This window comes from Perissodus microlepis, chromosome 7 (genome assembly GCF_051167445.1).
Source record: "Perissodus microlepis isolate ML-2025 ecotype Zambia chromosome 7, ASM5116744v1, whole genome shotgun sequence".
Taxonomy (NCBI): Eukaryota; Metazoa; Chordata; class Actinopteri; order Cichliformes; family Cichlidae; genus Perissodus; species Perissodus microlepis.
The window spans coordinates 49,337,795-49,365,676 of NC_140467.1; the positions used below are offsets into that span (position 1 = coordinate 49,337,795).

Genomic DNA, 27,882 nt, shown 5'->3' on the forward strand with positions numbered 1-27,882 from the left:
ACTGGCTTTTATCTGTGCAATTTAGAAAGACCAGCTGATTTATAATATAATATTTTCACATTATGCAACAAGGTCACTTTTAATATTGCTTTTTGAAGCAGATAAAAAAAGACCAATTTCCACTTAAAACTGTTTTACTGCAGTATGAGATGCCCCTGATTGAGAAAGAGAATTATAAAGTACACATATTTTGCAGCGGATTAGCATTTAATTATATGTTGTATTGGAACACTGCAATAACACTCTTTTGCTCATCTCTGCCACTCAACAGCTAACCAGACTAACAGCATTGCCACCCGTCGTGATCCTTCATTCTATAGCTTTGTGTGTCAACTCTGCCTAATTAAATATGACCCTTGACCTTGAAATAGTAAGAAATATCCTCCCAGTTTACAACTTCATTTAGTGATGTCACGCTTCAGTGTCGAGTGTCATGGATTAGCAGTGTAATTCTTTTTTTTTTTATGCTGTCATCCTACAAACCATTTATCGATTCTGCAGAGTCACATCTTCACACCTGCAGCCATGCTGAACCACCTCCATCTGCGGGCACCGCGAGACAACTTCCATTAAAGCCGCAGAATTTAATTCAGTGAAAATGCTGGAGGTCTTGAATATGCGGCTCAGTGAGCTTTTGTCTATTCAGAAACCCATAAGACTCAAAGGAAACAATATGTATTAATAATATATTGCAAAATGTATCTATCTTCAAAGATGAAGCAAGTGACTCCTAGCAGCAGTAATGAGGGAGCTGTGGGCAAAGTGAACAAACATTCCCAAGATCATTATTCCCAAGTTAGACTCAGCCTGGGGAACGCTACCGTGTGTTTGCTGCTGAATAAATAGTACCACTGAAGTGTTCGTTCAGCTAAAGAATATTCTGTATTCACTCTCGAAATGCTTTTGAATATTGTGAAATCAGGCTCATATGCACTTGTTCGATCGGTTAAAAGCAGGGTGTGTGTGTAAGGCTTCTTACCAAGCCTGAAAGATCTAGGACCATGTTAGCCCCCACGTTTCAGGCCATATCTCATTTGATCTAGAGGCAGTCAGAACATCCACCATTCACAGTCAAAATATGAGTGTGTAAGGGGAAAAGATTTTCCAATTTCCAGTTCCAGTATAACCAGAAGAACATGTATTAATTAGCATACATTTTTAAAGCGTCCACATGCCATCTTCCTGTTTATGATAAATAATATCAGGTTTCTAGAACAACTGACTGATTCGAATTTGCAAGAGGAAAGTTTTCAAACATGCAAAGCAATGTCAGAGGTGTGACAGTTAATCATAAAATTCTTTTGCTTTTGTGTCCCACCAAATGTCACAGTTGGCTCGGAGGGAGCAGCAAGCCAGAGAGTTCAGCGCACACCTGTCTCTGTTTTTCTCCCTCCACTCCTATCTTTTGATGACAAGGGGAGAACCAATGATAGCAAGCCCTTTGTATTCCTTAAGAGGAGACGACAGCAAGCTTTTTCACTAGACGCGTGTTCGCAAACCCTTCAACCAGCCTAGCCTCTGATGGCAAAGGGCAGAGGAACTGTCCTTGTGGCTATGGAAATAACCGCTCCTCTTCGAGCGTCCGCTCCCACCCCCAACATCCACAATCTCTGTAGAATAAAACTGCTTGACAGGAAGAATAAGGAAAAGACAGCGATGGAGTAAAAGAAAGACAACATGAGGGAGGGGTTGACTTATCGTGGGAGGGTTAGAGGAGGAGATGGGAGAGTGCTGCTCCTTTTCTCCTTTTTCTACTGAAACAGTCTCAGGAGCTGCCCCCCAGCAACAGAGGGAGAAAAGCATGATGAATAATTAACTTCGAGAAATGTCACAAACGGCAGAGAGAAGTGTAATCATTCCTCTGTTGGGTTTAGAGATCTGGGGTTTTTTTTTTATTCTTTTTCTTTTATGCCCCGTAGAGCTGCATGCACGGCACTGAGACTCTGAGAGCAGGACTTTAACCCTAAAAGCATCAAATACATTCCCCTACACATTTTTCAAATAAAAGGAAATAAATCATTAATATTTGGCCCTTTTAGCAAGTATCACAAAGGCATCTCACAGAGGTCTTCTGCATTTTTAATCAAACCATTGATGTCAGTCTCATTAGCTCTAAAATCACATTTAGGGAGCGAGAGCCTCTGATGGTAATGGTTTAATCAATGTCAGGAAGGCTTGAGCTTTGCTTCCTTTTAGTTTGGGAGAAGCGGAACATGCCCTCTCAGAGTGAATAAAAGATTTAAAAAAAAGACAAATTATTGTCTTCATGTTCTAAACAAGCTAAATTTGTCCTATATCCCAGAAACCTGTTGTGAAAATGAGTTATAGATTACCATGACCTAGTTTAATGAGGTAATGCGGGTTATATATATCATTTCGATTGTCATTTTCATACATTTATCGCCAAAGAGGATCAATAGCTGGCTTCCGTATTTGTGTGTTTTCCGTTTAACGTTGGTCTGCTTTTCATATATTTAGCAGAGAAGACTCTTTGTCTTCTGTTTACCTGATGTGCAGTCAGCTGGATGAAGATGTTTAAGGCGCAGAACTTTTTAGCTTTGCAACTTTGTTAGTAAAGACATTGTGAAAAATAAATAAGGACATCGATAATTGAAAAGCAAAGAACGCTTATAGATTGTTCTTCCATCATTGTGCAATCAGGCACGCTCTAAATGAGATTCCCTGTCAGTAAACACATTGATTGTTCAAAATAAGAGGATTTTGCCAGTATTATTTGTCCTCTTTTCATTACACAGAGTAATTATCCCTATACGGGTAGTTTCGTATAATGTAGAAATCCATCTTATGAAGAAAGGTTAAGGAACATTGCTACCCATTTATATTGTGTTTGAAGCGCTGGATAGCATTAGTAGGAGGGTGTAGAGCTGGGGTAGATTACCTCACCAGGATATCATAGAAACTGGTATCGATGTCCTTACTTTGTTGGTGATGGCGATACTTCCAGTAAGCTCACACTCATTTCTGATATGCAGGAATGTTTGATTTAAACATTTATAGTAAAAAGTATCAAAACTTGATGTTATCCAAGGTGGCCTTGAAAGGGCTGTAACTTTTGAAAACACCAGCAAATAGGAAAAATGCTGCAAAAGTCCACAAAAAAAACAAATCACAAAACACTGTATTTGTGGTTTTTGGGGGGGAGACAATAACGTGTCTCACAACCGTGACAAGCTAACAGTAAACGCCTAATAGCAAATATGTGTCTACAGTAATAAATGAATCGTGATTAAAACACACATTACCTTGCTTCTTTTTCTGTCTCACAACACCAAAGAATCCTCTGCTTCTTTTAAACGTGTCTTGGTGCTTAAATCCTTTTCATGCGTTGTTTCTCTCATTTCTACAGCTGTTCCGTCACATTAATGTCTCCCCAAAAACACTTCCATTGTGCCTTGTGAGGTTTTTTTTCTACTTCTGATGTCTCTTATTAAACTTTTTTTTTTTTTTGGGGGGGGGTTGTGTTTTTTACTGTTTCTGTTGTCTTTTATTAAACTTCCTGTTTGCTTTTCCAGCATCTTTCTGTTTGCTGCTTTTTTCTTAAGTTGCAGTGCATCTCACCTCTCAGGGACACCGTAGTACAGGAGCTTTCTCTGAAACCTCACTAACAGGACTAACCAGTCTGCCCTACCTTGTTATTGGTGTTTGAAGTAGGAGAAAGTTCCACATTGGACTTATAGTATAACTAGTGTAATTTCTTTTTCATGACTACATCATCCAGTTTGTCTAATGTTTTCTGACGTACCAGAACATTTTTGAATTTCTTTTCCCAGCCAACTATGTTCAGTAGCGCAAAACCAAGAGTGTACTAACAGACAGCTTGGGTTCTGTTGGTAATTTAAAATGTTTTATATTTAAATAGAATAGTTGTCAGTCTGTCAGTCCACCACTTTAGTCCAAACTGAAATCTCTCAGCAACTATCAGATGGGTAGCCATGAAATTGGTACACATTTCAATAATGCCCAGAGGCTGAACCCTACTGAATCTTGATCTCCTACGTTCTTCTATAACTGCCATCATATCTGTCCAGTACTCTGTTTTGTGACCAATTAGGACAAAGATACAACTTCCCTCACACCCTCGAGTGACAGCTGTACATCCACAGACAGTATGGCTGCGTGACATAGAAACATATAACTGCTGATTAGTGATACCTGAGTGACTTGGGTTAGGTGCCCAGCAGGCAGCCTGTCACTCAAAGTGACCGCATGTCTAATAATGCAAAACTTTAAGACTTAAAATTTGGGGTTTTGGAGGGGTGTAGCCTATCCCAACTGTCATAGGGCAAAGAGAGGGATACACTCTGGATGGGTGAGAGAAAACCATTCACACTCTCATTTATTCTCACATCCACACCTAGATTTACCATTTAATCTAACAGATATGTGGGAGAAAGCCAGAATCCCTGGAGAAAACCCACACAGCGAAAACATGCAAAATCCACAGAGAAAGGAGCTTAGCCTGCATGTGCATTTAAAACTAGGACACTCTTGCTGTGCAGCAACCGCTATAGCTGCAAACAGATGAGCTGGGAAGCATCATCCTTTATGGAGGTGACTTTAGCAGAAAATGTTTGTACTATGTTAACATGTGAGTCTAAAGTAGAGTGGGTCGCCTTTGGTCAGTCGAGCAACTGCAGTTTTTTGGCATTGGCTTCATTTTTCAGCCTCACAGGCTTCCACAATGTAGCACTACCAACCTTGACCTCACCGATCTCATTCTGCTTCTATACAAGAAAAGCAATTCAAATCTAAATATTTAACTGGCTCTGAAATAAAATCATATCGTATCTTTTCTCTTTTTTTGGCATTGTTATAGAAACCACATTTATTTTCAGCTATTTGTACTGAAGATCTAATTATTGCATTTCCCATGTATATATACATGGGTTTAGTCTCTGGTCAGTTGTAACATTTTAATATTAACGGGCTGCAGAAAGGATACAGTACATCAAAATAGATAATGATATGCCACTATAGCTAGAACAAAGGGAACGAAGAAAGCATGCCCTAATTGCTCGTGTGAAGCGCGCAGGAGGACAGGAGGACAGGAGGACAAGTTTTCTGACTGCCTCCTTTGCTTCTCTTAAATGGCAAATCAGCGAGAAGAGAGAGAATCACTGCCCCAGCAGAGCAATCAGCATGTTAATACTGAAGCAAAACACCTCAAAATCCTCCCATGTACCAGAATCCATTTTTAAATAACCTAACAATAACATTTAATTAACAGAGAGAGTTACACCTGAGCATTTAGATTTTAACCAAAGAAGCCTCTGTTGTTATTTCACTTGTCTTCCTCTTTAATTATTCTGAATTGGAGTCTTGCTGAGATTCTCTGGGGCTTTAATTAGGGACTGAATTAAAGTTATGTAAATACAGTTGGAAGCCGTAGAGTCTTTAAATAGAGTTGTGTTGCATCTGGCATCCCACCCCCCCACCCCCACCCGAAAGAGAAAACATCCTAAGTCTTTCTTTTGAAGTTTGTCAAATCACTCTGGGGTACTTTTCCCTTAGGTCTTTGTGTGGATTGATACTTTTTCTCAAAGGGTTATGACACAAAAAATATTTCTGTGAATGTGCCAGGATTTTCTGTCTGAAGGCATGTGGAGAACAATTAATGTGTGTTGCGTTCTCGCTGTGTTTTTACTGCATGTAATCCCGAGCATTCGTATACTCGTATAAAAGTTTTAACTATTCACTGGAAACCGCACGCATAACGTTACCTGCCTATGACTGTATTAATAACTGATTCTCCAGCTCCAATTTGCTGATCTACTGTGAAAATGAAAAGAACGGGATCAACCTCCCATTGAGCTAGATTAAATCCAAACTAAGTGCCTGGGCCCAGACTGCGAGCTTCTGTCTCTGAATAATAATGGGTTCTTTCAGCTGTGTTTGTCATCAAATTAGCCCTCTACTTCAGTCGAGGCACTCTCAGAGAGCAATCCTCGACAGCGATGGAATTCAAATTAGGCCGAGTCAGTTTGAGGTTTGTAAGCTTTAAAAAGGAGAATGAGTTTCATTTGTGGAGGTGATGATTGCCGTAGGAGGTAAAATGACAGTGTTTAGGTCCATAAAAACAAAAAAAAAAACATCTTCCTTTCTCTGGTGAAGTACCTTTGATGGTGATTTTGAGTCATGTTACGGGACAGACAGTAAAACAAACCCTAAACCAGAAATTGTAGCCTGCAGCATGCTCCACATGCACTAAATCCAACCCTTATTCCAAACCATAAAGCCTTTGATGCTCTTCCATCAGTGCATGCATTCATTTCAATTTTTTTCCTCTCTCTTTTTATTCTCTCACATAAACACTAACAGTACAGAGTGCACTTATAAGCATAGCGGAGGATGTTTAACAAACTCTTGAGGCAAAGTTCACTTTTGTTTGTCTTCCTGCCTTGTATTTGGTATTAAGCAGACCTAGACAGAGTTCTTCCTGCTTCTCTGTGCCTGACACTGTGTAACTTGTAGCTTTGATCAGCTCAGGAGAGGAAAACCTGCACTGGGAAGCGCCATCACTACAACGCAGCAGGGGGGACACGTAGAGCAGGAGGGGGCAAGGAAGAAGGGAGGGCAACCCTGTTTTCCCTCTGGCACTTTCTGTCTTGCATACGTTCATTTAAGGCTTTAGCGATAATTAAAAGATCCATCCGGGGGTTCGAGAGAACGATGACAGGCATGAATCTAAAACAGCTGAAAGGGCTGAACATGGACTGTGAGTTTATCAAGAGGTCTTTGGAATATCTCTTGGATATGAAAGCAATACACAAACTTAGAACATATTGACAACTTAAGATTTTCTTGAAACTGAAAATGCTTTTTGGATGCTATTTTTAATTTGCAAAGGATTTCCAGTCTAGTACATTTCTTCCATTTGGTTCTGAGCCTTAATGAGCTGGGACTTCACACGTCAGTAAAATCAGACTTAATCGGGATTTAACCGAAACTGCGCCTCATGCCCAGTTACACGTATTGATCTGATTCTTGCTTTAGATAAAATTGTGTTCATAATAGCAGCTTATTTTTTGTTAATACCTCCCTCACTTTCTTTTTTGAATATCACAGATCTGATAAGAATTGAAATGATTGCGTCCCTGACATGTGAGAGTTTAAATAGTGTTTTATTAGTGCATTTGGAACAAATTTAAAGCATATTACAGTCATGTGAAAAGGACTCTATGCTGGCCTGTGAAAATGTAATTACACCCCATGATTTAATAGCTTCTAGAACTGCATTTGGTAACGACACCTTGACATTCATTTACTGTATGACTCTATCAGTCTCTCATTCTGGAGGAATTTTGTATCACTCTGCTTCACATCGTTTCAGTCCACTGAGGTTTGCTGCTGGTTTGGTTTGAGGTCTGGACTTTGACTGGGTCATTGTGACACCTTGATTCCTTTCTTTTGTAGATTTGCTGTTGTGCTTGGGATAATTGTCCTGTTTCATGACCTAATTTAAAACAGTGTGAGTCTTGACTCACATATGAGTCTCGAATACCTCACTGACTGCAGACTGTCCAGGTCAAGTGGCAGCAAAAAAAACCCAAATCAGCACCCTTCCATCACCATGCTTGACAGTTAGTATGAGGTGTTTTTGCTTATGTGTTGTGTTTGGTTTTTGCTAAACTGGGAGCTGTGTATCATGACCAGACATCTCCACTTTGGCCACTTTTTCCAAAGGAAAAGTCTTGCTGAGCCTTGGTTGTTCAGTCTTCATATAATTGTCCTGACATGAACTTTAACATTTAAAATGTCAACTGAGGCCTGTAGAGCCTGCAATGTAGCTTAATGATTTTTTCCAGTTTCTCTGGGACAGTCAATCCCTGGAAGATTGGCAGCGTCAACACATACATGAATGCTACAGATCAATTAATCAAGTGCACTTGAGTATCAGCACTTGATTAACTGATCTTGATTAATTCCTATGATAGCAGTAAAGGCGTGCTTAGTTTTTTTCACAGCATCTTGTGAAAAAGTACTTCTAAAAATAACTGTGGGTGAGCCCAGGATTTACAAATCTGTATTTTTCTATCATCCAGGGAGCAGCGATGTTGTGAAATTTGCATTTAATAATGCATCCTTTGATGATGAAATGATAAGTTTATGGCTGAGTATGCTTGTTGTCCAAGACAGCAAGGGGAAATAATCTAGAAATTGACTTACGGGACATTGGTACCCTCTTCTTTTGAAGAAAGACGATCTTCTCCTCTTAAAGTAAGACACTGTCCTGGATAAGGCTGTCCAGCCTTGCAAGCACATGATAAAATACAAAACGCAGCCTGTCTGCTTTGAGAAATCCAGGACATCGCCACCTTATCTGGGAGCCTTCAAAATAATGTCAACTGGTAATCAATAGACTTTGGTGATTCAAGTGGCTTAAAACCCATACTGAAAAGTCAACATGCTAAACATAAACACGGTTCTTATAAATAAACCAATATTATCTTGTGATACACGAACATGATCAATACGATTTTGAACTACACTTGAAGCAGGGTCAGTGTCTGGTGCCATTCATTTAAGAGGAGAAACGCTGATGTATTCAATAGATTCAGCTGGGTTCTCTAACCTCCAAGCAATCAGCAGTGTGAGCAGTCCACACCCACACACACTTTGAAAAGAAACTCTAATCTTGTTTTGGAAAGAAACCCTACACATGCAGGGAGAGACTCTAAATGGGACAAAAACCATGTTACAGCTTATTTCCAGAAAATGTATGGCATTGAGAGGCTGCTGAAATAGCTTTATATTTCTTGCTGAGAATAACGGCAGTACTTGGTAATGGATTATTTTGGTCTGTGTCTCGCTCTTTTTTCTCCCTGCAGGGCTAAAGCAGATCCATGCCCTGTCCATCCAGGGGAACTATGAGCTACGTATCGACCTGGAGGACTTTGAAAATAACACAGCGTACGCCCAGTACGGCACCTTTGGAGTGGGCCTCTTCTCGGTGGACCCCGATGATGACGGATACCCTTTGACTGTGGGAGACTATTCAGGCAATGCAGGTATGTGCTGTGTACTCAGTGAACTCATTAAGGCTTTTCTTGGAAGACATACTGTGCACTCTGATTAGTATACACCATTTTTGTTTTGCACATATTATTTTTTTCCCCTTCGTTCAACCTAATGGCAAACACAGCAGTGTGCGAAAGTCCAGCCAACGCCCCTCGTATTCTGCATTCCAGCAAATATAACAGTGCATTATTTTTGCAGTGCAGTAGACGTGTCCACTTGTTAAGCTTTGCAGAGAGTGCTCAGAGTGAGGGACTGCTAGTGTCTGTTTCTCTGCTCACTCACCATGAGATTCAAGCCAGCTACCTGTCACCTTGATTAAATTACTGCCAATTAATTGCCGTGCTTGACCTGCAGCGTAAACAAAAAAGCTGCCATTGAAATGAAGAAGCAATTTAAAGAAGCTTTGGGGAGCAGTGCTTTGAGAACAGACAGAGAGAGAATGGGGACAGATATGAGAGTGGGGAGGAGAGTAGTCGATAAGAAGGAGGGCGACTGGAGGAAACTGGGATGGGAGAACTAGGGGGACAGGTGTGGGAGAAAAAGAGGTAAATAAAAATGAGGATAGAGATATTTAAGGGACAGAGAAGGCAATGAAGCGAAGGAGGAAGAGAAAAATGGGTTGTATGTATGAGGGGGGGGTGTTCCTCCAGCTATGGCTCTGCTAAAATTCCTGTAAAACTCCAGGCCTGTCCTCTTCAAAGCCTGACCTTGAACTCATTTGCCTGCTGGACATTTGAATCCAGTCAAATTATGGCTACTCCAACTCTCTCGGGATAGTCACACTCTCACGTCAGCTTCCCCCACAGCAGCTCTACTGTTATTATTAGTAGTATTTTCCATAGCTCTGGCTGCTTTTGATCAGCAGACAGGTGCTCATTTCTACTGGGAGCAGCTGGATCTTAATGGGCATCAGAGGAGGCTGCCGGCCCCCAAGCCACCCAAGTGGCATCCTCTGCCTTGTAAATGAGCCTGCTTTTGCGCCCACCCCCCCCACCCCACCCCACCCCACCCCCACCCTTCCCCTTCCCTTTTCATCCTAGCTCTGGACATCATTGTACTGTTGACACCAGTAAGCATTTTTTTCCCTTGTTCTACTCTCCCACTATCTAATTTCTCCTAACATCAAGCGGCACACAACGTGAATATCAGACATGCCTGTCAAATTATTTTTCCTACCGAGCGGTTACCATAGTAATGCCAAATAGCGAGTGGAGCAGGGCAAAGTGAGAGGGTAAGAAGCTGTGCGGCCACATCCTGGGCAATTAAGGGCTGTTTGATGCCCTGACGAGCTGTTAGGCTTCACCTGATGACTGGTGAGCACTCTTTCATTCTGCTCACCACTTTATCCCTCTATCCATTTCTAGTCACAGTGTGAAGCCTGCTTTTTTTCCAAAAAAAAAAAAATTGAAGGGGCAAAGAGTGGAGGAAATGTATGGGGAGTTTATTGAACATTATGAGCTCTTTCTATGAGGTGCCGTAAGGGACATTGTTACTGAAACGCTCTCACACACACTACTGAAACGCTCTCACGCACACTACTGAAATTTTAGCTCTCAGACACACAACTGAAACGCTCTCACGCACACAACTGAAACGCTCTCACACACACTACTGAAACGCTCTCACGCACACTACTGAAACGCTCTCACACACACTACTGAAATTTTAGCTCTCACACACACAACTGAAACGCTCTCACACACACTACTGAAATGCTCTCACACACACTACTGAAATTTTAGCTCTCACACACACAACTGAAACGCTCTCACACACACAACTGAAACGCTCTCACGCACACTACTGAAACGCTCTCACACACACTACTGAAATTTTAGCTCTCACACACACTACTGAAACGCTCTCACGCACACTACTGAAACGCTCTCACACACACAACTGAAACGCTCTCACACACACAACTGAAACGCTCTCACACACACAACTGAAACGCTCTCACGCACACTACTGAAACGCTCTCACACACACTACTGAAATTTTAGCTCTCACACACACTACTGAAACGCTCTCACGCACACTACTGAAACGCTCTCACACACACAACTGAAACGCTCTCACACACACTACTGAAACGCTCTCACACACACACTACTGAAATTTTAGCTCTCACACACACAACTGAAACGCTCTCACGCACACTACTGAAATTTTAGCTCTCACACACACTACTGAAACGCTCTCACACACACTACTGAAATTTTAGCTCTCACACACACAACTGAAACGCTCTCACACACACAACTGAAACGCTCTCACACACACTACTGAAATTTTAGCTCTCACACACACAACTGAAACGCTCTCACACACGCAACTGAAACGCTCTCACGCACGCTACTGAAACGCTCTCACGCACACTACTGAAACGCTCTCACACACACAACTGAAACGCTCTCACACACACTACTGAAACGCTCTCACACACACTACTGAAACGCTCTCACACACACTACTGAAACGCTCTCACACACACTACTGAAATTTTAGCTCTCACGCACACTACTGAAACGCTCTCACAAACACTACTGAAACGCTCTCACACACACTACTGAAATTTTAGCTCTCACACACACTACTGAAACGCTCTCACGCACACTACTGAAACGCTCTCACACACACTACTGAAATTTTAGCTCTCACACACACTACTGAAACGCTCTCACGCACACTACTGAAACGCTCTCACACACACTACTGAAATTTTAGCTCTCACACACACTACTGAAACGCTCTCACACACACTACTGAAACGCTCTCACACACACTACTGAAATTTTAGCTCTCACACACACACAACTGAAACGCTCTCACACACACTACTGAAATGCTCTCACACACACTACTGAAATTTTAGCTCTCACACACACAACTGAAACGCTCTCACACACACAACTGAAACGCTCTCACACACACTACTGAAATTTTAGCTCTCAGACACACAACTGAAACGCTCTCACACACACAACTGAAACGCTCTCACGCACACTACTGAAACGCTCTCACGCACACTACTGAAACGCTCTCACACACACTACTGAAATTTTAGCTCTCACACACACAACTGAAACGCTCTCACACACACTACTGAAATGCTCTCACACACACTACTGAAATTTTAGCTCTCACACACACAACTGAAACGCTCTCACACACACAACTGAAACGCTCTCACGCACACTACTGAAACGCTCTCACACACACTACTGAAATTTTAGCTCTCACACACACTACTGAAACGCTCTCACGCACACTACTGAAACGCTCTCACACACACAACTGAAACGCTCTCACACACACAACTGAAACGCTCTCACACACACAACTGAAACGCTCTCACACACACAACTGAAACGCTCTCACACACACTACTGAAACGCTCTCACACACACTACTGAAATTTTAGCTCTCACACACACTACTGAAACGCTCTCACGCACACTACTGAAACGCTCTCACACACACAACTGAAACGCTCTCACACACACTACTGAAACGCTCTCACACACACACTACTGAAATTTTAGCTCTCACACACACTACTGAAACGCTCTCACACACACTACTGAAACGCTCTCACACACACAACTGAAACGCTCTCACGCACACTACTGAAACGCTCTCACACACACTACTGAAATTTTAGCTCTCACACACACTACTGAAACGCTCTCACACACACTACTGAAATTTTAGCTCTCACACACACAACTGAAACGCTCTCACACACACTACTGAAATGCTCTCACACACACTACTGAAATTTTAGCTCTCACACACACAACTGAAACGCTCTCACACACACAACTGAAACGCTCTCACGCACGCTACTGAAACGCTCTCACGCACACTACTGAAACGCTCTCACACACACTACTGAAATTTTAGCTCTCACACACACTACTGAAACGCTCTCACGCACACTACTGAAACGCTCTCACACACACTACTGAAACGCTCTCACACACACTACTGAAACGCTCTCACGCACACTACTGAAACGCTCTCACACACACAACTGAAATTTTAGCTCTCACACACACAACTGAAACGCTCTCACGCACACTACTGAAACGCTCTCACACACACTACTGAAACGCTCTCACGCACACTACTGAAACGCTCTCACACACACAACTGAAACGCTCTCACGCACGCTACTGAAACGCTCTCACGCACACTACTGAAACGCTCTCACACACACTACTGAAATTTTAGCTCTCACACACACTACTGAAACGCTCTCACACACACTACTGAAACGCTCTCACACACACTACTGAAACGCTCTCACACACACAACTGAAATTTTAGCTCTCACACACACAACTGAAACGCTCTCACGCACACTACTGAAACGCTCTCACACACACTACTGAAACGCTCTCACGCACACTACTGAAACGCTCTCACACACACAACTGAAACGCTCTCACGCACGCTACTGAAACGCTCTCACGCACACTACTGAAACGCTCTCACACACACTACTGAAATTTTAGCTCTCACACACACTACTGAAACGCTCTCACGCACGCTACTGAAACGCTCTCACACACACAACTGAAACGCTCTCACACACACTACTGAAACGCTCTCACACACACTACTGAAACGCTCTCACACACACACTACTGAAATTTTAGCTCTCACACACACTACTGAAACGCTCTCACGCACACTACTGAAACGCTCTCACACACACTACTGAAATTTTAGCTCTCACACACACTACTGAAACGCTCTCACGCACGCTACTGAAACGCTCTCACACACACAACTGAAACGCTCTCACACACACTACTGAAACGCTCTCACACACACTACTGAAACGCTCTCACACACACACTACTGAAATTTTAGCTCTCACACACACTACTGAAACGCTCTCACGCACACTACTGAAACGCTCTCACACACACTACTGAAATTTTAGCTCTCACACACACTACTGAAACGCTCTCACACACACTACTGAAACGCTCTCACACACACTACTGAAATTTTAGCTCTCACACACACACAACTGAAACGCTCTCACACACACTACTGAAATGCTCTCACACACACTACTGAAATTTTAGCTCTCACACACACAACTGAAACGCTCTCACACACTCCACTGAAACCAGAGGCATTTCCGCTGAACAGGAAGTTGTTTCCTGACAAGGAAACTGATGGAAAAAGTGGTATATTTCAAAACACTACAAGGATGTCTACTCAGCAACCTGCTAGTATAGCAGTCCCCAACCTTTTTTGCGCCACGTAAACGATATAAAAATAAAAAAACGATAAATACCATGAAAACCATAAATTTCAAACTCAAGCCTCAACTCTTGCGACCCGGTACCAAACGACTCACAGACCGGTACTGGTCCAGGACCTGGGGGTTGGGGACGGCTGATCCTTGTTTAATAAAATAGTATACAGGATTAGACTTTATTTTGAAATGTGATTTTGCGGTAAATAAAATCCCCATAAAGATATCAAACTTTCCAAAACAGACTTTGCATTTTTGGGAAAATGAGATTTACCCACAACCTCTCCCCATAATTCAACCTTATGGAATAATAGGGTAATAACACTTAATCAAAAATCAATTTTCGAGAGTGACTGGTTTGAACAAAAAGATTATATTCATAACAGATTTGTTGGATGATAATGGTGTCATTCTAAGTTACACAGACTTTTCAGAAAAATATTGTCTAAACTGTTCTCAAAGTGAATATAACAAATTTTTGTGAACTGGTCCCACTGCCTCTGCTTCATTTGATTAAAATTTTTATGATATACAATAATTTCTCATCAGTGCTCCCAAATTTATTGCTAGGGCAATGTCAGCTGTTTGATAAAAATGCAATAAGAAATTTGTTAGTAGTTTCTTCAAAGACAAAATATTTCATAGTTACAACAGAATGGTTACATTGCATGGTTCTAATTTAGTTATTTCATATACACTGGATAAAGCATACTAAAAATTTATGAAATAGCCTATTCTACCTAAAGTTAAAGAAACACACTTTAAACAAAATTAATCCTGTGGCAGAATTTCTAAAAAAAAAAAAGAGATTTGGCTTTGAGGTGGATCAGTGTTCTTTTGTTACTGATGAAAATGAAACCCTAGAACATCTTTTTTTTCCTATGCCCTATCACACAATGTATTTGGTGCAACTTAAAAAATTGGATTTCCCTAAATATTAATGATGTGCCAGTATTTGAATTACATCATAATTTTTTTTTATATGGATCATCTAGCATTGGGTGTCCCAGACATTATTAACATCATCATACTTTTGAGTAAATATCATATCCATTGTGCTAAATGGAGGAACGCTAAGCCTTCTCTCCCTGGTTTTATTGATGATTTTAAGATATTTTTTTCTTTGCTAAAAAAGACAAAAAGCACATATGCCAAAAAAATAACCAGGATAATGCCCGTCTCCTGCTATTCTTGTTAAGTAATGCAGCTGTCTCACTAAGGTCCAGAATCGATTTGTTCCACGATTCGATTGAATTCGATTTGATTCAATTCAATTCGATTTGATTCTGGGAAATTTTGACAGTCAGAAATATTATAATTCAGATCAGTACATTTACATATTTTTGTATCTAAAAAAAGGAAGCTGACACACGCAAGACTTTATCAAAGGTATAAGCGTCACAGCAGATGCCTTTGTGTAAAAGTAGCTGAAGATAAAACACAGAAAAACATGAAGGTGATTTTTCCTGGCCTGGGATTTTATAAAAAATATTCTGCAGTACATCAAAAACGAAACAAAACCATTAATCAACATATGAACGTTACCTCTGACGTTCCAGCGGTTTTATTAGAGACACGGCTAAGCGTTTTGCATTTTGCATAATTTTAAAAAGTTTAAATTTGTTCAGTATTGAACGGCAGAAATTAGGTTTTCTTTTCGGAAGTATGTAAAATGAAAAAAAAAAAAAACATCGGCCGACAGCGCTGTAAACAACGGTAGACTTGTGCGTAACAAGCAAGCGAATAATGCAGAAAACAGATTTTTAGACGGGAAACTGTTCTTGAAGTACGGAGAAAGAGAGAAAGAGAGAGAGAGAGAGAGCTGTACATGAAGTGTGATTTTATTGTGGTGGAAGCAAAACAGTAAACGTCAGAGGGAATTCATGACGATGTTTATGTGAAGCTCAGTTTGGATCTTCTTTTGCTGCTGGTTCGGTCAATATTGTTTGGAGAGAGATAAAACTAACAGCTTTAGAATCGGCGCAAAAACGGCGTGAAAACAAAGCCGGACCCTCGACAGATCAGAATCAGCTAGCTGTCGGCTTTCAGCCCCGACCGTTTCCGTGCCGTCGGGGGAGAAAGGCGACATCTCACTGATTCTGATCCGCGGGTCCGCGCTGTGTGTTTACGTCTTTGTGCAGAATCCGTGTACCTGCTCTCATTTACTGTCTTAGCTGTTTGGTGGTTGTTGAAATTTTGTGAGGTTTCACCTGAGATTCTGGCATTTCGGGCAAAATAAATTTATATTAAAAAAATCGATTCAGGATTTTAATGAATCGATTTCACGTTATCCAAGCTAGAATCGATTTTAATCGATTATAAAAACCCACCCCTAACTAGCAGGTTGCTGAGTAGACATCTGTGTAGTGGTTTGTTTGAAATCTACCACTTTTTCCTTCAGTTTCCTTGTCAAGAATTAACTTCCTGTTCAACTGAAATGCCTTCCTGTTCAACTGAAATGCCTTCCTGTTTAACTGAAACGCCTTCCTGTTCAACTGAAACGCCTTCCTGTTCAACTGAAATGCCTTCCTGTTCAACTGAAATGCCTTCCTGTTCAACTGGAACGCCTTCCTGTTCAACTGAAACGCCTTCCTGTTTAACTGAAATGCCTTGGTTTTTCAGTGGTGTGTGTGAGAGCGTTTCAGTAGTGTGTGTGAGAGCATTTCAGTAGTGTGTGTGAGAGCATTTCAGTAGTGTGTGTGAGAGCGTTTCAGTAGTGTGTGTGAGAGCTAAAATTTCAGTAGTGTGTGTGAGAGCATTTCAGTAGTGTGTGTGAGAGCGTTTCAGTAGTGTGTGTGAGAGCGTTTCAGTTGTGTGTGTGAGAGCTAAAATTTCAGTAGTGTGTGTGAGAGCGTTTCAGTAGTGTGTGTGAGAGCGTTTCAGTTGTGTGTGTGAGAGCTAAAATTTCAGTAGTGTGTGTGAGAGCGTTTCAGTAGTGTGTGTGAGAGCTAAAATTTCAGTAGTGTGTGTGAGAGCGTTTCAGTAGTGTGCGTGAGAGCATTTCAGTAGTGTGTGTGAGAGCGTTTCAGTAGTGTGTGTGAGAGCTAAAATTTCAGTAGTGTGTGTGAGAGCTAAAATTTCAGTAGTGTGTGTGAGAGCATTTCAGTTGTGTGTGTGAGAGCATTTCAGTAGTGTGTGAGAGCGTTTCAGTAGTGTGTGTGAGAGCATTTCAGTAGTGTGTGTGAGAGCGTTTCAGTTGTGTGTGTGAGAGCTAAAATTTCAGTAGTGTGTGTGAGAGCGTTTCAGTAGTGTGTGTGAGAGCTAAAATTTCAGTAGTGTGTGTGAGAGCGTTTCAGTAGTGTGCGTGAGAGCATTTCAGTAGTGTGTGTGAGAGCATTTCAGTAGTGTGTGTGAGAGCTAAAATTTCAGTAGTGTGTGTGAGAGCGTTTCAGTAGTGTGTGTGAGAGCGTTTCAGTTGTGTGTGTGAGAGCTAAAATTTCAGTAGTGTGTGTGAGAGCGTTTCAGTAGTGTGTGTGAGAGCGTTTCAGTTGTGTGTGTGAGAGCTAAAATTTCAGTAGTGTGTGTGAGAGCGTTTCAGTAGTGTGTGTGAGAGCTAAAATTTCAGTAGTGTGTGTGAGAGCGTTTCAGTAGTGTGCGTGAGAGCATTTCAGTAGTGTGTGTGAGAGCGTTTCAGTAGTGTGTGTGAGAGCTAAAATTTCAGTAGTGTGTGTGAGAGCATTTCAGTAGTGTGTGTGAGAGCATTTCAGTAGTGTGTGTGAGAGCGTTTCAGTAGTGTGTGTGAGAGCATTTCAGTAGTGTGTGTGAGAGCGTTTCAGTTGTGTGTGTGAGAGCTAAAATTTCAGTAGTGTGTGTGAGAGCGTTTCAGTAGTGTGTGTGAGAGCTAAAATTTCAGTAGTGTGTGTGAGAGCGTTTCAGTAGTGTGCGTGAGAGCATTTCAGTAGTGTGTGTGAGAGCATTTCAGTAGTGTGTGTGAGAGCTAAAATTTCAGTAGTGTGTGTGAGAGCTAAAATTTCAGTAGTGTGTGTGAGAGCTAAAATTTCAGTAGTGTGTGTGAGAGCATTTCAGTAGTGTGTGTGAGAGCGTTTCAGTTGTGTGTGTGAGAGCTAAAATTTCAGTAGTGTGTGTGAGAGCGTTTCAGTAGTGTGTGTGAGAGCGTTTCAGTTGTGTGTGTGAGAGCTAAAATTTCAGTAGTGTGTGTGAGAGCGTTTCAGTTGTGTGTGTGAGAGCTAAAATTTCAGTAGTGTGTGTGAGAGCGTTTCAGTAGTGTGCGTGAGAGCGTTTCAGTTGTGTGTGTGAGAGCTAAAATTTCAGTAGTGTGTGTGAGAGCGTTTCAGTAGTGTGTGTGAGAGCGTTTCCGTAGTGTGTGTGAGAGCGTTTCAGTAGTGTGCGTGAGAGCGTTTCAGTTGTGTGTGTGAGAGCTAAAATTTCAGTTGTGTGTGTGAGAGCGTTTCAGTAGTGTGTGTGAGAGCGTTTCAGTTGTGTGTGTGAGAGCTAAAATTTCAGTAGTGTGTGTGAGAGCGTTTCAGTAGTGTGTGTGAGAGCGTTTCAGTAGTGTGTGTGAGAGCGTTTCAGTAATAATGTCCCTTACGGCACCTCATATCTTTCAACATCCATTTGCAGGAAACTTTTGGTCTACCGCAGCATCTGCAAGGGCGTTACTTTCATTTTCCTGGTGAATTTACAGCAGCGGCTCGCAAAACAGTTGTCAGTGTGAGAGGATTTGCCAGTAATAAATCTTTAAATAGTCAGAGCGATATTTTCAGCTGTGTGGATCAGATTGACTTTTCAGACCACTATTAGGTCCACTTAGGTGATGCAACTTGGCTGTGCCGCATCCCTGCAGTGGTCTTTCATCACTGCCATAATCACAATGAGAGGTTATGGGAAAGAATGCCCTCTTATAGAATAAGTACGCTTTTAAAGCTCTTTGAAGCTGTTACAAAAGTTACATTATTATACTAAATTTCTTAAAGTGGACAAAATACCCTGACTTAGCAAAAGACTGAGGGGCAAGACGTAGGGTAAACACACACCACATAAACAAACACAAAGACATAACCGGAATGAGGGCACAGAGGGCAAGGGGATATGAAAACACTCAGACCTCGAGGGAGGGAAAAACAATATGGCCGTACCTAAAACCATGACATCAACATATGTGAGACAGACCATTTAGTATGTCTCATCTATCATCTGAAACATTTGTATCCATTAACAACCTAATGAAATCATTTGGGGAGTGTTATTAAAAGGTCGCCACAGAACCTTTGATTAACTGCCTAAAAAGCCGTCTGACCTACTGCTTCAGCTAATGACAAGAAATACTCGGGAGGACACTGGAGCTGTATTTTTATTCTTTTGTCTCTTTCTCTCTGCAAAACAAAAAAAAGAATAATTGGAAAGTTATGAGGTCTTTTGAAGTTAATCGCTTGTGTATATGTCTAATTACAGGTTTCTAAACCAAGAATGTTCTGATGAAAGATGTAAAGGAGATAGCTATTATTTCAGTAACACTTTATAATATATACTTTACTAAGAGAGTAAATCCCAATGGAATTCAATGGAATTTCACTTTAATTTATTTGAACAAAAATGCAATTATATTTACCTACAAACACAAACAAGTTCGGTTTTTGCAGGAAACAAAGACATAATTATAAGTAAGTAAGTAAGTAAGTAAAACTTTATTTATATAGCACCTTTCAAGATAAAAATCACAAAGTGCTTCACAGAAGCTAAGTAAGTAAATTTAAGTACTCTGTGGGTAATTTTGAGTTGATTTCACTTCTATGGTCATTTAGCAATGAAATCAAAATTATGTCACATTATAAATATGGTATACTTTTTGGGCCACAGGCCACAATATGGAGGGTTTCTTTATTAAGAATTAATTAAGAAAAAACAGGTCCCATCAAAATATGGGGTCTCGTGACATAATGATGGGGAGAAACCCTTTTTTAACAATGACTGTTCAAACATCCTCGTGTCCTGTAAAATATCTGATAGTTAGGCAAAGTTTTGCCACCACATAATACAGTCCGTGTTCCAAAAGGTACAGTGTGCTTACAATGTACGATGGAAAAAGTGGCTGTGGCTGTGGGGGTGGCTGTAGCTCAGGCGGTAGAGCAGGATCAGTCATCTACTGATTGGAAGGTTGGTGGTTTGATTCCCGGCTTCCCCTCGTCTGCATGCCAAATATCCTTGGATAAGATACTAACCCCAAGTCTCTGATGCATCCATCGGAGTGTGAATGTTAGTTAGAAAGGACCACGAAAATTGTGCTTGTGCTTATGGGTGAATGCACAAGTTGTGTGAAGTGATTTAAGTGCTCAGAAGAGTAGAAAAGCGTTAGATGAGAACCAGTCCACTTACCAAAAATGTTCTTTGTTTTTCCCACAAAATAACCAAGAAATGATGCAGTACGGAAAATGTTCTAACTGTGCGATTTGGATCGCGTTTCTTGTAAAATACCCAGAACTTAAATTTACTTACAGTCTAATTGTTCCTCTGTTCCTCCTAAAAACCTGATTTGTCACCGCATTATTCTAGTATTTCTACTTTTAAGTATTTGTAGGCAAGTATAATTAAACTGTAATTTAGTTTAAAAAGCAGTTTAAATTTCCTTTAATTACAGTTGAATTACACTCTTAGATGCAGAACATATTTTTATGAAGTTACAGATTCATCTATGTTGTTTTATCCATTAACTTCAGTTATACGACTATTTTGTGTGTACTGACACATTCAAATTTAATTGCCGTTTTTTTCTTTTCTTTTTTTTAGGTGATTCTCTGTTGAAGCACAATGGAATGAAGTTCACCACCAAAGACAAAGATAACGACCACTCGGAGAATAACTGCGCCTCCTTCTACCATGGCGCGTGGTGGTACCGAAACTGCCACACCTCCAACCTTAACGGCCAGTACCTGCGCGGTCAGCACACCTCCTATGCCGATGGCATTGAGTGGTCCTCCTGGACTGGCTGGCAGTACTCCCTCAAATTCTCCGAGATTAAGATACGCCCGACCCGCGACCCAGAGAATAAATGAAACTGACACGAGAAGGAAAAAAAAAAAAAAGAAGAAGAAAATTTTCAAACATTATAAACCACAGTTTCTGACAGCTTGATGGAGTTACTTGTCTCGATATTGTTTATTCACTAAAACGTGCATCTTTGACTTTAGTTGACTCTGCTGTTTTCTCGTGATGTCTCTCTTCCATTTTTTTGCTCCTCTTCCTCGTTCACTCAGCTACTAGTCACCCTGGCTACCTTAATCCTTCCCGTGGTCCCATTCTTTGAGAAATTGAATAACCCGGACGCTCTTATTTTTGAACGTTTAGTTCACAAAAACAGCTTACCAGAGCCCTGAACCAACAACAGTCCACTGCTCCGGGTCTGTCAATGTGGTCCAGCCCCCCTCTGAAGTAAAATGGGTCCCCTGACATGAACCTGACCTAACCTGTGCTGACATGGCACTCAGTTCCACTGCCCACTCCTGTAAAATATGTGAAGACAACCCCCGTTCACAAAACATGAAGACAGAATATGGAAATTATTCAACCCCGCAAACCCCACCCCCACCCTCTGCAAAGAAACTCTCAAGTTTTACCAGGGAGAAGGGGACAGGGCAGTGGTGCACTACGTCACATTTACATCTTTGATCTGTCCGAATGAGCCCCGGCAGGGAACGTGGCGAGAAGTACGGGCGCTCCGATAATGAGAGCGAGACGGAGAAAATGAGGAAACAATTTGACAGGAGCTAAATTGGTGGAAGGAATGGGGGGTGGCAGAGTGAATCAAACTGGGGAGATGAAGTAGGTGAAGAAGAAGAAAAAGAAGAAGAGGTGCAAGAAAAGGATGGGGGAAAAAAGAAGAGACAGCGGAGGATGTCATTCATCTGACTTGGACCATTAGGGAGCATATTGGGCACTTTGTCTGATCTGACTGCCAGCTGAGTACTGGCCAACTGATGCAGCACTCACAGATGGTAACCCAGCACTTTGTGTGTGTGTGTGTGTGTGTAAGAGAGAGAGAGAGAGAATGTGTGCGTGCCTGAGAAAGAGAGAGACAGACAGACAGAGTTCTCTAACACTATCAATTTCCTGTCACGGGTTCAGTAGAGCATCTCGATTGACTACAATGTTTAGCACAGAAAGACTAAGCATGATGCACGGCTGGCTTACCTGCACTCTGTCCAACTAAGTAGCTGAAATACGCCTGCAAGGGATGTAACGAATTAAAGCAGGAAAAGACAACAACTTAGAAGAAACTGATGGAGCCACTGAAAGAGACCAGAGGAAACTTCACGCCCCCCTTTCTTGTTTGTCCTCTCTTTTGTACGTTTTTTTTCCTCTCTCTGTTGTTTCCAGATGATTATTGTGGAATCGGTTTGTGCGATACGGTTTTATCTTGTCATGCAAACGGAGCGAAAGTTGCTATAAAATAAGATTTGACGCTCTCAACCGCCGTCTTTTTTCTTCAGAGTAGAAATTCTACAGCGTGTCATGGCAACATCCAAACTGCCTACAGAAAACAAAGCAAAAAAAGAAAAAAGAAGAAGTCAGTTTAAAAAAAAAAAAAAGGAAAGAAAAAATTCACAGCACATGGGCGGAAAACAGTGCAATCCCGGTTTTTTTCCCGTCTCTTTTTTTTAAAGTCGGTGAATCAACTTTTTTTGGATGTAATAAAAGCTTTAAAATATCTGTAGATTTTATTGTACAGTGTGTATGACTTTTAGAGCATGAGAATCTGTTTCTTACTATGCTACAACACAAAGAGAACTCAAGCACATAGACTTTACAAAATCCACTGGTTCAAAAAAAGAAGAAGAAAATGCAACATGTGGAGCAAAATAACTTTTCCCCCCTTCTTATAAAATGAGCAAAAGGTGGGGAGTGGCGCTCCTTAGGCCAGATCCAAGTGAAGAAGAGTAACATGATTATCCCTTAAGCACATGCCCGCTCTAATCTGCAGCACAAATTTCAGTCTTTATGTCAAAGGCACAATGATAAGAGTTTTTTGAACCTCGTCAGGCACAATAGCTGCCTTGCTGGACATTTGCGACCTTTGTGATTACTTGGCTTTGGAGAGTCACTTGGAAGCAGTTTTGAATCCGTGCTAAAGGGTGTCGCTCCAGCTGACAGTGAGTTAACGTGTAGCACCGAGCAATGTTGCACTTAATACCTCTGACACTGGAACAGCTGTGAGTTTTTCTGTCATCCCCGGTGCTTTGATGAAGGATCCCGTTTCTGTGTGTGTTTCTGCTAGCGCCTCGGCTGTGCACACGCGGTATATGTCACGTCGTGGTGGACTCCTGCCACGTCTTTTCATCGAAGAAGCGCCGAAGACACGTTACACATGCCTGCAGATGTTATTGTGGCACAGAGTGTGCGGTGCGCTATTGTCAATTCCGAGACAAGCTGGAACTGTGCGGAGTCGCTCGAGGAGAGGGAATTGGACCGCTCGTTGAGTATGTGTGCGAATCGTGAGTATGTGCGTGTCTCTTTGCCGAACGGAGCGTCGGTATGCGTGAGCGCAAGCGTGCATCTGCAGTGTTTCTGTGTGTACACGTATATGCACATGCGTCGGTTTGTACACGCCCAACGTGCATGAGCCGGACAAGAGAACAGGAGGCTGGGAGTGTCTCTCTGTGGAATTCTGAAGTAATGTGATGCATATGTGCTACATGCCTCCCTCGCTATTTGTGTTGATAACAGAGAGATTTACATAATTCTAATAATGAACTATTACTTATTGTGATTGTGATCCCATTAGAATGGACACCACCTTCTTGGTACTGTGTTGAACTGCGCTTGTGCCCTCGAATCCTGACAACCCGCTCCCGAATTCTCTGTTCGCCTCAACATGACTTTGTGCTCACTGTATACGTTAGCGCTATGTTTCCCTTGTTATTTAAATGTAAAGACATGTATTATTTGCCATGATGATCCACCACCCCACCCCTCCTTCCCTCTGTGTTAAAGGCCTTCATTGTCACTCTTTGCTGCTGCAGCTTGCTAAGTTTAAAATGGAAGAGATGATAAAAGAAGTGAAATCAGAGGCTCTGATAATTCCCAGTTAACCCACTCATTACAGAGTATCCGCACCCTCCCGATCGATCCGCCACGTCCCCAAACCCCTTTCTTACTTTGTACCTCCTTAATTGCCTTAGCCTCTGCTGCCAACCCCGGCTCCTAAATTCCTCTCTCTGCTCTTTCCGCTCCTAACTCCTATCCCCTTTATTGCTCTGTTTTTCTTTCCCAACTCCTATCTCCGCTCTCCTCCACCCAGCCCTCCCATTCCTTCATTCCCAGCGCAGAACTAACTATGTTTTTCTTTTTTCCATTTATTTTTGGTGAAGTACTATAGATTGTTTTGCTGAATCTTGATACTGTGTTTTAATGTTCTTGTCAACATTTAATAAACATTCACATTTTATAAATGGAGCACACAACGAAGCATTTGTGTCTCTCTCGCTGTCTCTGTCTCTAGCAGCGCATCCATACACATCTATAGGCGTGTGGTTCTGTGTTTGTAAGAAGCATTTAGTAGCCTTCTGTTTGTCAAAGGAAAACCTTGTTAACGTTTTGGAACATCAACCACGATAAAGTACCACAAAGAATGTCCTTGGTTTTGAAAGGTAGACTAAGCAGACAAAGAAAAGAAAAAAAAGCTTTGGGTCTTTGGGGGCCAGCCACGTAGTTTTAGCTTTGCTCGGCGAGGGTTTAGATAATATCAACTTTCAACAACTTTTCTGCTGCAAACTAAATGCAGAGGTAAATTGAATTTTTGTTTGGGGAGTCAGAAATGATGCTGCAGCTATTTTAGAGTTGTTCCACAGAGTTGTTCCTAGGGAAAACTAAAGAAGACCATCACCATGCTCCGTCAGGACATATAACTGCATGACTGGACATTGGCCCCATTTCTAGTATAAGTTCCAAGTTAGTTTTAGCTTTAATTTCACATAAGTGTATACCTAAGTGCACGGAATGATTCAATACCTTGTACAAACACCTTTAGCATTAATAACTTCAAATAACACATAGATGTCTGTATGATTTTATCAAACTCTGACATCATTGTGGAAGAAAGAAAAAAAATAAACTCAAAGTACAAGTTTTCTAATTTATTAAGCACAATAACAGTGCCTGTCTCCTCCTCTGTTCAGCATGCCAAACAGACAAAGTGCACCGCACCCAAACAGTAAACACTTTTATTATGAGACACAGAAACAGAATATTAATGTCATTGTTTAAAAGTTGGTTTAGCCTTGGCTTCTTCCCTTATATGGAGCTGGACCCAGTGCTTGGTTCATCTTATACTTTCTTTACTGGACATCTCCCTGTAAGAGAAGAGCAGAAAAACAACCCTTCTCTTCCTAGACACAGAACCTGGTATCGCATGGCGTTCTCTTTCAACACTCTATTCTATATCACTTATTTGTGTAATAAAAGATGTGACATACATGTGATAACTGATAAAACGTAAATATGTGATATGAGGTATTTGTGTTATCTAAAATAATGAGGTATATTTGTATTAAAGATAAAAAGTAAATTGCTAACAGTTTTGGCCCACTCTTCTTTACAGGATAGCATCAGTTTATTAAAGGTACTGAGGTAAGTTGGTGAGGATTTCCTGAACTTTTCTATCAGTGAACATTTCCTTTGTTGCTTCGATTAGCTGCTGTTAGGTAGCATTTGTGAAACTTTCTTTGAAGTGGATCTAACATTGTTGAACTCAGGCTCTTAGCAAATAAAGTCTCATAGAATCTGAGAATGTAATCAAAGTGCTTATCGGAGGAAAAACGTGATTTTGATTTTCAGGAAAGTCGAGCCTAATATTAGCTGCCTTAATGTTAGCAGGTCTGATCTTTTTTTCTATAAAACCTATATTCTATATTTCTATAAAATCTACAAAAACTACTACTGCTGAGAAGATAGTGCCAGTTTGTTAACACACCCAAATGCTTCAGACCTGCCAACTGTCAAAATGTCTGCTTTGACAGAGGTGATCACATTTGCCAGTGGTCAGTTAATCAAGGGCATTTGGTTATTAGCACTTGGCTGCTATTTACTTCTTAATTCCCATGGAAGCAGTAAGTTTGTGCATAATTTTTCACATGACTGCATGGGTAGAGTAGCCCAAACATATTCAGAACAAATTTAGAGAGAAACATTCAAAACTTAGATCGCTGGAAGGACAAACGTAATACAATTTGATAACAGCAAACGAGCAAGTGATATTTTCAAAGGTTGTATTATGTGTAATTTAATTACTGTTCTGGAGAGCCAAATGAAATTGTGAAACTAAAAACTAAACAACAAAACAGTAACAAAATAATATTAGTCAGCTTTATCCTTCACTGGGGCTTTCAGGTCTTTGTCCTTTGGCTCATTTTTAACTTGGTTTGATGGCCACAATAACAATGTCTCATCCTGTTCTACAGCAGCTCAAGATCAAAGTTTACTCTAAACACTACATATGACTAATATCCAAATTCAGATCCCCCCTGTAAAAACGCATCATCAATAGAGCTCTAGATAAGAGGAAACCTCTAGAGCTGGAAAATAAAGCCAACGTGGAAGTGGCAAAAACTGCAGGTGGTGCCGCTTGAGGCTGGCTCCAAAAGGAAGTCAGTCCCCACAGACTCCCCAGAGAGTTAAAATGTCAAAATTTTTACATTTTTATAGTATTAAAAGCAGATTTACAGCCTGGCGAAATGACAGTTGTGGTCTCCATAGTTTCCACCTTCATAGCAAGTGGATAAATGAATAAGGGGCAAAGACATGTCGATTGACAGGTGTCCCAACACAGGCAGCTGGAGCGTCTGCTTGGCCTCGTTAACAACTTGGAATCTTTAAATTGGACCTCCTCACTGTAAGTGAGCTGCTGTTGCCTTGTGGAGCATTTTTCATTTTCATGCAGACCATCCTGGGAAGTTTGTCCTACAGTTTTAATTGAGTGAAATTCTAGTGTTATATCAGTTCGTTCACAAATTTTCCTCTTTAGTTCATCACACAAATGCTTATCACAAATTTATCATCTGAATTTTAATGAGTTTAATCATTTGTGTGTTTATTTCTTTCTTTTTTTTTTCCAATGGAGAAACAGCCTCAGACTCTCACAGTCACAGCATCCAATTGTCCATCGTGTAGTGAGCACCATCTCTTTGGGGGAAAATATCTGCCCTTTTATCTGCATTGCTAACAGTACCTGTGTTCCATTTGGTGCTGAGTAGGTAGTGTAAAGTGGGGGTTTAGTCTTTTTTCTATTACAAAAATATATATAGCAACTTCTTTTTTAGGGATATAAAGGTTGCTAGAAAAGTGAAAGGGCATAAAAGAACACAATGAACTGAAAGATGCTACATTTTCAGCGTGACATTTTCGACAGATGGAGTTTATTTCGTAATTTCACTGCCATTAGCAGAGTACCCATTCAAAATGTCCCTGTTAAGATTATGTGGTTTAGGTGTATAATTAACAAACAAACATTAAAAAAAAAGCTTGCTGAACAGAGCTCTCTACTCTTTACACTTAGCACAAAGAAGGAACAGGAACTAGCTTTAAGAGCAGAGCTATATAATCTCATAAAACAGCCA

The 27,882-nt window shown here is 41.1% G+C and overlaps 1 protein-coding gene across 2 annotated transcripts in view; it reads left to right on the forward strand.

Annotated features, from left to right (window-relative positions):
- fibcd1b (fibrinogen C domain containing 1b) overlaps positions 1-24,736 on the forward strand; it is a 133,687-nt gene extending 108,951 nt beyond the window's left edge. For both annotated transcript variants that reach the window (XM_084935634.1, XM_084935633.1), the window contains 2 exons: positions 8,850-9,029; positions 21,062-24,736. In XM_084935634.1, the coding sequence (XP_084791760.1) occupies positions 8,850-9,029; positions 21,062-21,327 (446 nt within the window). In that variant the 3' untranslated portion in view covers positions 21,328-24,736. The remainder of the gene's footprint in view (positions 1-8,849; positions 9,030-21,061) is intronic.
- Positions 24,737-27,882: the final 3,146 nt, after the last annotated feature.